General features: G+C 34.5%; 1 protein-coding gene across 1 annotated transcript in view; it reads right to left on the reverse strand.

Annotated features, from left to right (window-relative positions):
• Positions 1-1,621: 1,621 nt before the first annotated feature.
• Positions 1,622-16,400, reverse strand: part of LOC139489398 (uncharacterized) — a 66,866-nt gene continuing 52,087 nt past the window's right edge. Inside the window, exons 20-25 of the mRNA XM_071275714.1 lie at positions 15,206-15,366; positions 8,537-9,239; positions 6,574-6,703; positions 4,747-5,000; positions 4,039-4,213; positions 1,622-3,275 (exon numbers count right to left, since the gene is read on the reverse strand). Coding sequence (XP_071131815.1) covers positions 1,900-3,275; positions 4,039-4,213; positions 4,747-5,000; positions 6,574-6,703; positions 8,537-9,239; positions 15,206-15,366 — 2,799 coding nt within the window. The 3' untranslated portion in view covers positions 1,622-1,899. The remainder of the gene's footprint in view (positions 3,276-4,038; positions 4,214-4,746; positions 5,001-6,573; positions 6,704-8,536; positions 9,240-15,205; positions 15,367-16,400) is intronic.

A 16,400-nucleotide genomic window follows, 5' to 3' on the forward strand; every position in this document is an offset into this window, starting at 1 on the left:
CACAGAAAAAAAGTGATTGCAGAAAACGATTTCAATGTACCATTTAATGTTCGATAGCATCATCTGTTTAATTTTTCGTGTAAATTATTGTCCCGTTTTAGTCAAAGTCAAACGTAATTTTCGCATTCGTTATGTTAAAAAGTAACTTTAAGATCAACTATTTACCATGAACAATATATATTCTACTGATAAATACGTCTTGGACGTATTTTCTTCTTCGTTAAATCGACTGTCGGTTTTACCATTTCGATTTGTTTTGCAGCTTCTTGTCGTATGATTTCTATTTGTTTTGGAACTTCCTTGCTTAATATGTAGTCTGGTGACAACTTCATCTTGTCTTTTGTTGTGGTATTATTTTTAGATGGTGACGTACCCTTGTCACCATCTTACGGTGTTTACATATCTCAACTTGCACGATTCGCTCGTGTATGTAACAATGTTTTAGATTTTAACGAGAGAACTTTATGTATTACTGAAAAATTATTACACCAGGGTTTTCGATATCACAAACTAGTTCAAACATTTACTAAATTTTATCATCGGTATAAGGACATCATTCGTAAATATAGCTCAACATTCAGACTTCTTATACGTTCAGGTGTTTCACATCCATTTTTTTATGGAAATATTCTTTATAAAGAACAAAGGTGTCAGTATTCACCTCAAAAACTAACAAAACCTTTGAATAGACTCATTAAGAAGGGATATAGTTACGATACTGTTGTCAGGTCATTAAAGATTGCATATTTTGGCGTTAATATTGATTCACTTATAGGGTCTTTGCATCGGAACTAAACACATTTATTCAAAAACCAGTTGTTGGCATGACACAGGTTATATTCTTCTCATATATGTTATGATGGTATGATACTAAACCCCTAACGGGAAGGTTGTGCCTGATGTTCATATGATTAAATCATAATCTTTGAGTCAGTTTAATTGAAGTCTGGAGCTGGCATGTCAGTTAACTGCTAGTAGTCTGTTGTTATTTATGTATTATTGTCATTTTGTTTATTTTCATTGGTTACATCTTCTGATATCAGACTCGGACTTCTCTTGAACTGAATTTTAATGTGCGTATTGTTATGCGTTTACTTTTCTACATTGGCTAGAGGTATATGGGGAGGGTTGAGATCTCACAAACATGTTTAACCCCGCCGCATTTTTGCGCCTGTCCCAAGTCAGGAACCTCTGGCCTTTGTTAGTCTTGTATTATTTTAATATTAGTTTCTTGTGTACAATTTGGAAATTAGTATGGCGTTCATTATCACTGAACTAGTATATATTTGTTTAGGGGCCAGTTGAAGGACGCCTCCGGGTGCGGGAATTTCTCGCTACATTGAAGACCTGTTGGTGACCTTCTGCTGTTGTTTTTTTCTATGGTCGGGTTGTTGTCTCTTTGGCACATTCCCCATTTCCATTCTCAATTTTATATTCAAAAAGGAATTTAGAAAGTTGAACATTGAAAATATTCAATCCAACATATACACAATTTATTTAATACTGAAAACAATATAACGAAGGAAAAAACAAAGGCAGATTTGGTATTGTATGTCTCAGATAACTTTAAGCGAAGTTATCTAGCGCGCATTGAAATAAGATTATTCAATATAATGACATGTTTAAAGAAAAAAAAACCAATCATAACCTTTTATTTATTAAACATTTCTCAGACAAAACGAGATTATGAAACGAATTGTGCACTAGTTTATTGTTGCACAGAAAAAAAGTGATTGCAGAAAACGATTTCAATGTACCATTTAATGTTCGATAGCATCATCTGTTTAATTTTTCGTGTAAATTATTGTCCCGTTTTAGTCAAAGTCAAACGTAATTTTCGCATTCGTTATGTTAAAAAGTAACTTTAAGATCAACTATTTACCATGAACAATATATATTCTACTGATAAATACGTCTTGGACGTATTTTCTTCTTCGTTAAATCGACTGTCGGTTTTACCATTTCGATTTGTTTTGCAGCTTCTTGTCGTATGATTTCTATTTGTTTTGGAACTTCCTTGCTTAATATGTAGTCTGGTGACAACTTCATCTTGTCTTTTGTTGTGGTATTATTTGATGCAATTATCAGACCGATAGCCGCTTTCCAGAAACCTGCTACAATGTTTGTGATGCCGAATGAAGACCTAACAGGTTTGTTCCTGACAGTTGTAATACCTACATTTAATGTTGCATTCATCATTGTCATTAAAATCCACAACAAAAACAAAACAAAGAAGAAGTAATAGGCTCTTCCCAGAACTGGCTCCACAGAAAACAGATCTTTGATGTTATTTTTACCGATAATAGCATTGACCAATGTCGTTGAAGATACGAATAAATTTTTGTATGTTTCTAAATACCTGCCAAATATCAAATGTCCAAAAGTAAAAAACGCTACATATACGATAAAAAACATTACAAAACATCCACAAAGATCACGGCTCACGTGACCTAGTATCTTTCCGAATTGATTTATCCTTTCATTGTAGCTGAGAACTCGCATGATTCGGAATGTGGTCAGAAATATAATGAATGCCAAGAAAATGTTAAACAGCTCGTCCCATGACGCAATATGACTGAAGTTGACGAATTTATCCTTATGATTTTCCCATTCTTTCATTGCCATATTAATCATTATCCATCTTCCAATATACATTACGGTACAAATAAAGAATAAAATTATGATAAACATGTCAAGAATATGCCATAATTCCTTAAACAACTTCTTTCCGTTTCTCCGAATCAAAATACATTTATTAACAGAAAATATAAGTATTCCAATTAGTACAATAGTTTCACAAATTAAGATGAACATACCAAGGCTTCCGACATGTTGATAAGGCCGAAACGGTTTAATCAATGTACTTGTTATGACCCCACCTGATTCCGGAAACTCGGTCAAAAAGGAAATGAAAACAAAAACATTGTCATCTACGTTATACAAAGTGAATTCTGTAAATATGGCTCTCGTTTTACGATCTATCCATGTGTATTTATACAAATCATTGAGAACTAGACGTGATATGTTGTAGTTGACAACAAATTCTGCTATGTATCCACCACCGCCATAGGTAGAATGTAGTCCTGTGGCCGGAAGTCCCCAAATATCAACAGACGACACAAAATTCCAGGCAGCATATGTCATATTATAAACAGCTTGACCTCTAACACAAGGGCGAGACTCCCAGGCTACACAATAATTTCCATCCTCCTCTCCGTAAATAGAGTATTCATCATAACATATAAAATGACCCCACAAATCTGTTCTACATGGCTCTGAAAAAGTTAATACCTACATTTATATCAAGTGACTTTTAATAATAAATTTCACCTTGATGTGAAAAAGACAACGACCAATTGAGTTGTAGAATTTCAGTTAAACTCCTTTGATGGCTTGCTTATTATACAAGTTTTGTCCTCTCGGATTCAAGTTGCGTTTTACTTTTAGTTGTAATCAGATATTTACTTTTATATGTTAATACTGTCAATCTGAATGTTCATGACTTGTTTTTTTCATATTCTTGAGAATATGTTTATGTATGTACTTGTTATGGCTTTCGAATATCCAGGTTAAAGCATTCCTGATAAAGGTATATCTAGAAAAAGACTTTAGATGTAACCAACTTATGTCATTAGTTTCATTAATCAGTTTGCCAATACGAATATTGTTTGATTGAAATTAGCCAAAACAATAAGGAACAGAAAAAAAGTAAAAACACAAAAATACTGAACTCCGAGCAAAATTCATAAAGGAAAGACCCAAATCAAATGGCAAAATCAAAAGTTCAAACACATCAAACGAATGGATAACAATTGTCATATTCCTGACTTGGTACAGTTATCAAAGGTATCAGGATTATAATTTAGTACGCCAGACGCGCGTGTCGTCGCATTTTCTTATGTAGAAAATGGTGGATTTCCACTACTAACTGAAAATAATCGTTGCCAGACTAAGCTGCAAACTTCAATTTCATAAGTTTGAACGGGTAGTTAAATTCATCACAGTAGTAATATAAATAAAGATGCTTCTATTATTTACCTTGAACTGCTCTTAGTTGTCTCAGTCTCATTGGACCAACACGAAAATTGACTTGGTCGTGTACATATAATCTTCTATTGGCTTGCAGTTGATCTCCATTGGAATGGTATTGTGGAAACAGAAACGTAATAAGCGTCTCATCGATCCATGTATATAAATTAGATGCAGTTGTAACCTGTAAAACATTCTGATAGTTCAAGACATATGACAACAGAAGTTATCAGATGATTTTCATATTTTGTGTCTAAGTTACACATACTGAATTATTGATAAATAACATAACCTACCGATGTATTTGGTTATAAACTAAAACATTGACTATTCTTAATTAAATTCTGGATAAAACAAAGATTATAAGATGACTATCCCTCTTGTATATTTCGTCCCTCTTTTAGCAAATGGCAAGATAAGATCCTAAAATTTGTTTTCAATTCTGACATATTTTGTACAACATTTGAGAAGCTTTCAATTTATCAACAAACAAAGTCCTATAACTCTGGCATTATTAAATTCAAATTTGTAAAATTGAGAATTATGAGACCAGGAAAAACATGTTTTGAGTTAAAATATAGTCTTTTTGTTTATTCCTTACATTTATTTGGAAATATACCCGAAGTGATATATGGCTGTTTCTATCTCGTATCATTTTCTTCACATTTTCAACATTTAAATAAAACATCGGTATATAAATCAGTAAAGACAACTAACCTGATCATATTTCAACGTTGAACCTCCAACTGAGATGCTATTCGATGTAACAAGCTGCTGTTCTAGATGATTTTTGACGTTATACCATCTCGGATCCCTGTTACTAAAACTGACACAATACAAAACAGCAAGGAATATCATATATAAAACTAGCTCTATGAATATCTCTTGCATTTTAAGGCGCTGCTGTCTTTTTTCTTTCAATCTAGCAAGTTTCTTTGGTTTCAATGGAGCTTGCTTCTTTTGGTACACATCTATAGAAAATTAAGATAAACAGAACTTAGGAAAGTTATGAATAGCAATAAAAAGGTCACTACACGCAATAACCTCTTTATGGACTGTAAATTATAGCCATATTGACATACTTACAGATTCCCTCTTGCTGAAGGTTTTGCTTGATGATGTTTCGGTCCATTTACTATATTCTACCTAATAATGTCATGTTGACAAATAAGAAACTATGGTCCCAACTTCGCGAGGCACAGTGTTCTTAGATGAGTTTATATTTAGCAAATATTTCAAAGTTTAAGGGTCCTTAATTTTGCCTTCAATCTGTGCCAATTTTACTATGACGTGTCGTACACAATCATTCTCTACATCGGAAAAAATACACGCACTCCGTTTTTTGTAAAGGTCAAACATAAACGGTAGTGTGGCATATGAACCTATATGCCTCGGACTCTTTAGAGTTTAAACTTATAATAAAGTGCTGTACTACCAACAGATTGTTTAATTGATCAGTCAGACATAATTATTACAATAAAATCACGTGACAAAATGACGATAAGATCAATAATAAGAACATCGTACCAAAAGAGAGGTGAAAGATATCAAAAGCGACATTCAAAATCAAAAATCGGGAATGAACTGAATACCCGGTGAAAACTTTTTATTCGTTAAGTTATATTCTCGAAAAAAGGGTTGGATTGTAGATACCACAATTGACATTTCCGTGGTCTTAATAGAAAAACAGATATTCCATAAGTTTCAATAAACTCATCATAAATACCAGGATTAAATTTAGTATATACGCCAGACGCGCGTTTCGTCTACAAAAGACTCATCAGTGACGCTCGAATCCCAAAAAGTTAAAAAGGCCAAATAAAGTACGAAGTTAAAGAGCATTGAGAACCAAAATTCCTAAAAGTTTTGCCAAATACAGCTAAGGTAATCTATGCCTGAGGTAGAAAAGCCTTAGTATTTCAAAAAATTCAAATATTTTGTAAACAGTAATTTATAAATATAACCATATCAATGACAATTCATGTCAGCTCAAAAAGTGCTGACTACTGGGCTTGTGATACCCTCGGGGAAATAAATCTCCACCAGCAGTGGCATCGACCCAGTGGTTGTAAATAAACTCATCATACATACCAGGACTAAAATTTGTATATACGCCAGACGCGCGTTTCGTCTACAAAAGACTCATCAGTGACGCTCGAATCCAAAAAAGTTAAAAAGGCCAAATAAAGTACGAAGTTGAAGAGCATTGAGAACCAAAATTCCTAAAAGTTTTGCCAAATACAGCTAAGATAATCTATGCCTGAGGTAGAAAAGCCTTAGTATTTCAATGATGATCAATTTTATATTTTTTTTTATTGATGACCGGAATGATTACTAGTTTTCAACCAAAAGCTGAACAATCAAATCAAATTTTTAAAAATGTAATTCTATGGGATTTTTTTTATTGAATATATGATCTTCTATAATGATGTCATACAAGCGTATTACTTCATAAGTTTAAATGAAAACGGGAAAAGGGGAAATAATGAGGTTGCACAATAAATAAGACTATGGAATTTATAGTTCAATTTAGACAAACTTTACCTAAAAGATATAAAAATGGACTTGTTGTACGTCTTTTCGTCTCCATAAGAAGTTTCTCTCTGTCGTATTTTCCAGTTTTTTCTTTATAACTTTTTACCATCCAGGAGAATACAAGCGACAGCAGTATGATCTAAAACCAAAGTGAAGTTTCAAAATAAAGGTAACTACATTTACTTTTTATCATGAGTTATATTTGTCCTTTAGTTCATATAAAATAATAGAAGTACTATACCCCATATCCTTATTTTATATATAACATGATAAATTAACATGTACACATTGAGTAAAATTTTTATTTCTGTTTAACTAAAAAGAAATATTAGATTAACTTTATAATGAAAAGATCCCAAATATTGTCAATTTACCAATTACATAGCGCTAACAATTCTCGTCCATAGTAAGACGTTTATATATCACAATTTATGCATTACGCTCGTTCATGTTCAACTGTACGGACTTTATTTGCACGATTGTGATCCTTACATTAAAACTACCCCACCAAAGTAACAAGGAAGAACGAATAAAAACGACGCTATATGAGTAGTTACGGGCACCAGCAGGAATTGGTTGACTTATACGAAATGTCTATGTCTAACACACTAGCGACATGTTTACGACGTCTTAGATCGATTGTCAACAATTTCTTGTCTGATCTATAATTTTATCGATTTTGAAATTCTGATTAAGTATGAATTACAATGATGTGTGATACACAGAGAGCAGTAGACTTTTAATCTCTCTGGGGAACCCAATAAATAAAGGCAACAGTAGTATACAGCTGTTCAAAACTCATAAATCCACGGACAAAAAACAAAATCGGGGTAACAAACTAAAACCGAGGGAAACGCATCAAATACAAGAGGAGAACAACGACACAACACCAAAATGTAACACACATAGTCAAAATCCCACGAGAATAACAAACATAACATATATATATATATAACATCAAAACCAAATACATGAATTTGGGATAGACAAGTACCGTGACACGTCTTATCGCAATGTGAATTTACACTAAAAAATGAGAGAAAACAAACGAAACTACGTTATAATGCAATACACACAGAAACGAACTATTATATAACAATGGCCATATTCCTGACTTGGTACAGGGCATTTTTAAAGGGAAAAAATGGTGGATTGAACCTGGTTTTGTGGCATGCCAAACCTCGCACTTTTATGGCCATGTGAAATATAACATCAAAATGACAACACAGGACTACAATATAAATAAATTGGAGAACACAATTGACAAAGAATCACACGAACAACAGCCAACAAAAGGCAACAAGTTCAAGTAAAACTCTTTTTATTTATATGATATGTTTCTCTGCTTCTTTGTTTGATCTTGAACTGTCTTATTCATCAGTTGATAAAAATCTGAAGATTGATAAAGATCGGTAAACAGCTGATGTCTTTATTATAATTTGCGCCATGCATGATGTGCCGATCTCAAGGCAAGGGTTTATTATTCAGTAGTAGTTACTGATTTGCGCCTGTCACATATTTTGCAATTTGAAGTTTCATAATGAATCTGATTATACATTTTGTCCCCTTCTGTGGCCTTTTTGAGCTAGATTAGAGTGTTTTCGAATTTGTAAATAGTGCTATAAAATTAGATTCAAGCTCAGAAGCGCAGTGCCATAAATATTTGACTGAGACATTAAAAGTTTAATATTTAGGTACGAATGTCAAATAGGGTTTTTAATGGACTTGAAACTTCGATATATTTTCGCAATCAATTTTCGTAAGATGTAACACTACAAACGCTAATATTTTAGAAACTATAATCTGTGTCAGATGGATATGTTATATATCTAAAATATATATCAATGTTGATTATTGTATTCAATATATGTTGATTTTAATTTGTGTTTCTGGAATCACTACGCATATATCATTTAATAGCTAAACACTGATGTACGATTCTACGTGTACAGCGAAACCTGGAATATTTTACCTTAAGTGGATCAACGAGAAGCATCGATTCGATGAATGACACAAAGAAACATAGCAGCCATTCCTCTGACTTCGTCTTTCCCCATTCCATGCTATACAGAATTAGAAAAAATCCGGATACAAAGACGGTTAATGTAACTATTCCCCATGCTACATATCTACACCAAAACGGAAGTGAAAATTGAGTGTCGTCTGTAAAATCTGCTTTAGGATGGGTTTCCGCATCGGTCTTGTCAGAGGTTTGAAGTGTCATGTCCTGGACTACGTCAGTATTTGGTAGAGGCTTCTTCTCGCTTGTTTTACGATGTCTCGAACTTCTAAACATATATGATACTAAGAATATTGGAGGTGCCGCAATTATGGCACTTATAAGTGAAATGTATATCCCAGAAAGTGATAATTTGATCGGTCCAATTGAAAAGTAACTGCTGGTATTTTGTCCATAAAACATTGCGTTTGAGATCATAGTAAGAAACAACAATGACAAACAACAAGCCAATCTTTCTATCCTTGTAAAGTTACTTTCTTCGGGTCGAATAGCAACCGATAGCCATAAGTGATTGTCTGTAGTGTTTTGTCTGGTTTCTTCGTGAAATAAAAATGAGAATTTATGTTTATCCAACTTATCTGAAACAGGAATAGCACAATCAATGCAGCCATCATCGTGGTCCAAAGACAACCATTGATCACATATAAACAGATACCTGTCAAATAAACGAAAATATGTATTTATTGATATTACGGAAGCAGATGTATTTGAATTGTTTTTGGTAAAACATTTGTGTCTGTTTAAATCAACACGTGTTTAAGATTACCTTAAATGTGTATAAAGGTTTTTATTGGATGTTATTTGTCGTATTGTTGGTATAATCTCCGAACATGTTCTTTAGGTACCGAAAGACTTATCTATAAAGGAATTTTTTGTTCTTGTATAAAAAGAAAAGGCTATTTATAATTCTTAAATACACATAATATTTTCTGTTTTGTAGATCGATGTATGTTCATGTTGACTACATGGTTGTGTTTGACCCTGTATATGAATGATTGTTTTATATAATGTCTGAGAATAAGTCGTAATGTGTTTAAGCAGATCATGGAGAAATTTGAACCGATTTTTTCAGAGTTTTACACGTTTGGTTTTTAGGGTATATTTCTCTCAAAAAGAGCTCATTTCTGGTATATGTATAGAGTTTTGTAGAAATATTTCATGCTCAGTAAAGCCTGACGAATTAGCACACGAAGAGGAAGAATGATAAGGTAAATTGTAAGCACCTTTAATTTAATAAATTTAATAATTTACTTTTAATAAAAAGTATTATCAATCTACCAAAATCCGTCAGATTTACACAAGGCATTAATCTGTGTATTACCACTGGGTCGATGCCACTGCTGGTGGAGATTTATTTCCCCGAGGGTATCACCAGCCCAGTAGTCAGCACTTTTGTGCTGACATGAATTATCATTGATATGGTATATTTATAAATTTACTGTTCACAAAATTTTGAATTTGTGAAACACTAAGGCTTTTCTAACTCAGGCATAGATTAACTTAGCTGTATTTAGCAAAACTTTTAGGAATTTTGGTCCTCAATGCTCTTCAACTTCGTACTTTATTTGGCCCTTTTAAACTTTTTTGGATTCGAGCGTCACTGATGAGTCTTTTGTAGACGAAACGCGCGTCTGGCGTATATACAACATTTAGTCTTGGTATCTATGATGAGTTTATTTTCAAAATCCATAGTTGGTCTGAAATATGCGGTTGGCGTATAAAATTATAATCCTGGTACTTTTGATAACTATTTACACCACTGGGTCGATGCGACTGCTGGTGGACGTTTCGTCTCCGAGGGTATCACCAGCCCAGTAGTCAGCACTTCGGTGTTGACATGAATATCAATTATATGGTCATTTTTATAAATTTTCTGTTTACAAAACTTTTGAATTTTTCGAAAAAAAAACCAAGGATTTTCTTACCCCAGGAGTAGATTACCTTAGCCGTATTTGGCACAACTTTTGGAAATTTTGGGTCCTCAATGCTCTTCAACTTTGTATTTGTTTGGCTCTTTAACTATTTTGATCTGAGCGTCACTGATGAGTCTTATGTAGACGAAACGCGCGTCTGGCGTATAAAATTATAATCCTGGTACTTTTGATAACTATTTATACCACTGGGTCGATGCCACTGCTGGTGGACGTTTTGTCCCCGAGGGTATCACCAGCCCAGTAGTCAGCACTTCGGTGTTGACATGAATATCAATTATATGGTCATTTTTATAAATTTTCTGTTTACAAAACTTTTGAATTTTTCGAAAAACTAAGGATTTTCTTACCCCAGGAGTTAATTACCTTAGCCGTATTTGGCACAACGTTTTGGAATTTTTGGTCCTCAATGCTCTTCAACTTTGTATTTGTTTGGCTTTTTAACTATTTTGATCTGAGCGTCACTGATGAGTCTTATGTAGACGAAACGCGCGTCTGGCGTATAAAACTATAATCCTGGTACTTTTGATAACTATTTACACCACTGGGTCGATGCCACTGCTGGTGGACGTTTCGTCCCCGAGGGTATCACCAGCCCAGTAGTCAGCACTTCGGTGTTGACATGAATATCAATTATATGGTCATTTTTATAAATTTTCTGTTTACAAAACTTTTGAATTTTTCGAAAAACTAAGGATTTTCTTACCCCAGGAGTAAATTACCTTAGCCGTATTTGGCACAACTTTTTGGAATTATGGGTCCTCAGTGCTCTTCAACTTTGTATTTGTTTGGCTTTTTAACTATTTTGATCTGAGCGTCACTGATCAGTCTTATGTAGACGAAACGCGCGTCTGGCGTATAAAATTATAATTCTGGTACTTTTGATAACTATTTACACCACTGGGTCGATGCCACTGGTGGTGGACGTTTCGTCCCCGAGGGTATCACAACCCCAGTAGTCAGCACTTCGGTGTTGACATGAATATCAATTATATGGTCATTTTAATAAATTTTCTGTTTACAAAACTTTTGAATTTTATCGAAAAACTAAGGATTTTCTTACCCCAGGAGTAGATTACCTTAGCCGTATTTGGCACCACTTTTTGGAATTTTGCGTCCTCAATGCTCTTTAACTTTATTTTTTGTTTGGCTTTTTAACTATTTTGATCTGAGCGTCACTGATGAGTTTTATGTAGACGAAACGTTCGTCTGGCGTATAAAATTATAATCCTGGTACTTTTGATAACTATTTACACCACTGGGTCGATGCGACTGCTGGTGGACGTTTCGTCTCCGAGGGTATCACCAGCCCAGTAGTCAGCACTTCGGTGTTGACATGAGTATCAATTATATGGTCATTTTTATAAATTTTCTGTTTACAAAACTTTTGAATTTTTCGAAAAAAAACCAAGGATTTTCTTACCCCAGGAGTAGATTACCTTAGCCGTATTTGGCACAACTTTTGGAAATTTTGGGTCCTCAATGCTCTTCAACTTTGTATTTGTTTGGCTCTTTAACTATTTTGATCTGAGCGTCACTGATGAGTCTTATGTAGACGAAACGCGCGTCTGGCGTATAAAATTATAATCCTGGTACTTTTGATAGCTATTTATACCACTGGGTCGATGCCACTGCTGGTGGACGTTTTGTCCCCGAGGGTATCACCAGCCCAGTAGTCAGCACTTCGGTGTTGACATGAATATCAATTATATGGTCATTTTTATAAATTTTCTGTTTATAAAACTTTTGAATTTTTCGAAAAACTAAGGATTTTCTTACCCCAGGAGTAAATTACCTTAGCCGTATTTGGCACAACTTTTTGGAATTTTTGGTCCTCAATGCTCTTCAATTTGTATTTGTTTGGCTTTTTAACTATTTTGATCTGAGCGTCACTGATGAGTCTTATGTAGACGAAACGCGCGTCTGGCGTATAAAACTATAATCCTGGTACTTTTGATAACTATTTACACCACTGGGTCGATGCCACTGCTGGTGGACGTTTCGTCCCCGAGGGTATCACCAGCCCAGTAGTCAGCACTTCGGTGTTGACATGAATATCAATTATATGGTCATTTTTATAAATTTTCTGTTTACAAAACTTTTGAATTTTTCGAAAAACTAAGGATTTTCTTACCCCAGGAGTAAATTACCTTAGCCGTATTTGGCACAACTTTTTGGAATTTTGGGTCCTCAATGCTCTTAAACTTTGTATTTGTTTGGCTTTTTAACTATTTTGATCTGAGCGTCACTGATGAGTCTTATGTAGACGAAACGCGCGTCTGGCGTATAAAATTATAATCCTGGTACTTTTGATAACTATTTACACCACTGGGTCGATGCCACTGCTGGTGGACGTTTCGTCCCCGAGGGTATCACCAGCCCAGTAGTCAGCACTTCGGTGTTGACATGAATATCAATTATATGGTCATTTTAATAAATTTTCTGTTTACAAAACTTTTGAATTTTATCGAAAAACTAAGGATTTTCTTACCCCAGGAGTAGATTACCATAGCCGTATTTGGCACCACTTTTTGGAATTTTGCGTCCTCAATGCTCTTTAACTTTGTTTTTTGTTTGGCTTTTTAACTATTTTGATCTGAGCGTCACTGATGAGTCTTATGTAGACGAAACGTTCGTCTGGCGTATAAAATTATAATCCTGGTACTTTTGATAACTATTTACACCACTGGGTCGATGCCACTGCTGGTGGACGTTTCGTCCCCGAGGGTATCACCAGCCCAGTAGTCAGCACTTCGGTGTTGACATGAATATCAAATATATGGTCATTTTTATAAATATTCTGTTTATAAAACTTTTGAATTTTTCGAAAAACTAAGGATTTTCTTACCCCAGGAGTACATTACCTTAGCCGTATTTGGCACAACTTTTGGGAATTTTGCGTCCTCAATGCTCTTTAACTTTGTTTTTTGTTTGGCTTTTTAACTATTTTGATCTGAGCGTCACTGATGAGTCTTATGTAGACGAAACGCGCGTCTGGCGTATAAAATTATGATCCTGGTACTTTTGATAACTATTTACACCACTGGGTCGATGCGACTGCTGGTGGACGTTTCGTCTCCGAGGGTATCACCAGCCCAGTAGTCAGCACTTCGGTGTTGACATGAATATCAATTATATGGTCATTTTTATAAATTTTCTGTTTACAAAACTTTTGAATTTTTCGAAAAACTAAGGATTTTCTCACCCCAGGAGTAGATAACCTTAGCCGTATTTGGCACAACTTTTGGGAATTTTGGGTCCTCAGTGCTCTTCAACTTTGTATTTGTTTGGCTTTTTAACTATTTTGATCTGAGCGTCACTGATGAGTCTTATGTAGACGAAACGCGCGTCTGGCGTATAAAACTATAATCCTGGTACTTTTGATAACTATTTACACCACTGGGTCGATGCCACTGCTGGTGGACGTTTCGTCCCCGAGGGTATCACCAGCCCAGTAGTCAGCACTTCGGTGTTGACATGAATATCAATTATATGGTCATTTTTATAAATTTTCTGTTTACAAAACTTTTGAATTTTTCGAAAAACTAAGGATTTTCTTACCCCAGGGGTAAATGACCTTAGCCGTATTTGGCACAACTTTTTGGAATTTTGGGTCCTCAATGCTCTTCAACTTTGTATTTGTTTGACTTTTTAACTATTTTGATCTGAGTGTCACTGATGAGTCTTATGTAGACGAAACCCGCGTCTGGCGTATAAAATTATAATCCTGGTACTTTTGATAACTATTTACACCACTGGGTCGATGCCACTGCTGGTGAACATTTAGTCCCCGAGGGTATCACCAGCCCAATAGTCAGCACTTCGGTGTTGACATGAATATCAATTATATGGTCATTTTTATAAATTTTCTGTTTACAAAACTTTTGAATTTTTAAAAAACTAAGGATTTGTTTTTAACCAAGGAGTAGATAACCTTAGCCGTATTTGGCACAACCTTTGGGAATTTTGGGTCCTCAGTGCTCTTAAACTTTGTATTTGTTTGGCTTTTTAACTATTTTGATCTGAGCGTCACTGATGAGTCTTATGTAGACGAAACGCGCGTCTGGTGTATAAAATTATAATCCTGGTACTTTTGATAACTATTTACACCACTGGGTCGATGCCACTGCTGGTGGACGTTTCGTCCCCGAGGGTATCACCAGCCCAGGAGTCAGCACTTCGGTGTTGACATGAATATCAATTATATGGTCATTTTTATAAATTTTCTGTTTACAAAACTTTTGAGTTTTTCGAAAAACTAAGGATTTTTTTTACCCCAGGAGTAGATTACCTTAGCCGTATTTGGCACAACTTTTTTGAATTTTGGGTCCTCAATTCTCTTCAACTTTGTATTTGTTTGACTTTTTAACTATTTTGATCTGAGCGTCACTGATGAGTCCTATGTAGACGAAACGCGCGTCTGGCGTATCAAATTATAATCCTGGTACTTAAATTAACAAAAGTTTGTAAGGTTTAAATAAGTTGACCATTTTGGAATGTTCATGAACTACATATTGTCTCTTGTCATTCCTGCTGAAAAAAAGCAGTACAAAATTAAAACAAAAATTCATTTTATTTACTCTTATCAATATACGGTTGAAAACTCTCATTGATACATACATAGATGTATAGTTCTGTATAGGATCTTATTCATTAAAGGTAAACAATTAATTAGGTTTGTTAGCTTTACCTTTCACTAGTTTGTACATCCTCCAGTATTATCTTATTAAGATACCATGATGCCGAATTTCCTTGTCCACTATTATCATGCCAAATTTTTAACACCGACGGATCATTTATTGGTCCAGATACACTCATGACAAATTTCCGGATACTACCAACACCAAAACCCTATATCATAAATAAAACAACTTTGTTATGCCCGCTAAATAGTCATTTTCCTGTCCGATTTCAGTTGTCTTTTATTATATCTAATTTTATCTGTCATTTGAAGAATTTGTGGTGGGCAGATATATTGCTCCCTTTTAATTTTTAAATTGTTTTATTTTATTTTATAGACTATGGACGGCTAAAGTCTAGCTACATTTTATAGACATCTGCCCATTGTTCATAATTGTTTGATGCCCTTTAGATTTATTATTTTATTGTGGTTGGGTTTGAAATATAACCAGCATTTAATATTCATAACAAAAAAGAGGAGGAATGTACCAAGGTCCATTAAACATCAAAGTTGATGTATTTAAAACAAACAACGCCGTTGCAACCCTCCCCAAATAATGAACACACATCAGTCTAAAGCTTACGACCGAGAAACACAAACAAAATTTGTGAGTGATCACAGGTGTTCCGATTTGGTTAGCAGACCCTGCTCGCAAAATGAATTATTTAACTACAGGTTGACCCGATCTTTGGTGGTCATAAACAAATCACATCTGCATGATCATTGTTGTGAGGACTAAAAGGGAATGTCATACGTGAAATTGTCTTGCAACAACACGGTCACTGTTTCCTGTCTGTAACATTCTTATTGCATATAATTCAGATGTTCATTGCTAAGTCTAGACAATATTGAAACGCAACAATGTTTTTAAATGATTTTTGATTTACATCCTATGTCGTTTTCATATTCCAGTCAATACATTTCACTTATGAATGTTCACTATACAGAATTCCTTTACAGGCGTTACATGAATAAAATCGGCGCGACACACGTTTTTATGGTCACCATCACGAATTGGTGACCGATACGATGTGTTTTTGTTTGTTGTATGTTTGTCGTATATTTGAACATAGGTTTTTAATCTGTTTTACCAAAGTCAGGAGCCTTTAATTCAGTGGTTGTCGTTTGTTCATGTGTTACATATTTGTTTTTCGTTCATATTTTTACATAAATAAGGCCGTTAGTTTTCTCGTTTGAATTGTTT

Source organism: Mytilus edulis, chromosome 9 (assembly GCF_963676685.1).
Source record: "Mytilus edulis chromosome 9, xbMytEdul2.2, whole genome shotgun sequence".
Taxonomy (NCBI): domain Eukaryota; kingdom Metazoa; phylum Mollusca; class Bivalvia; order Mytilida; family Mytilidae; genus Mytilus; species Mytilus edulis.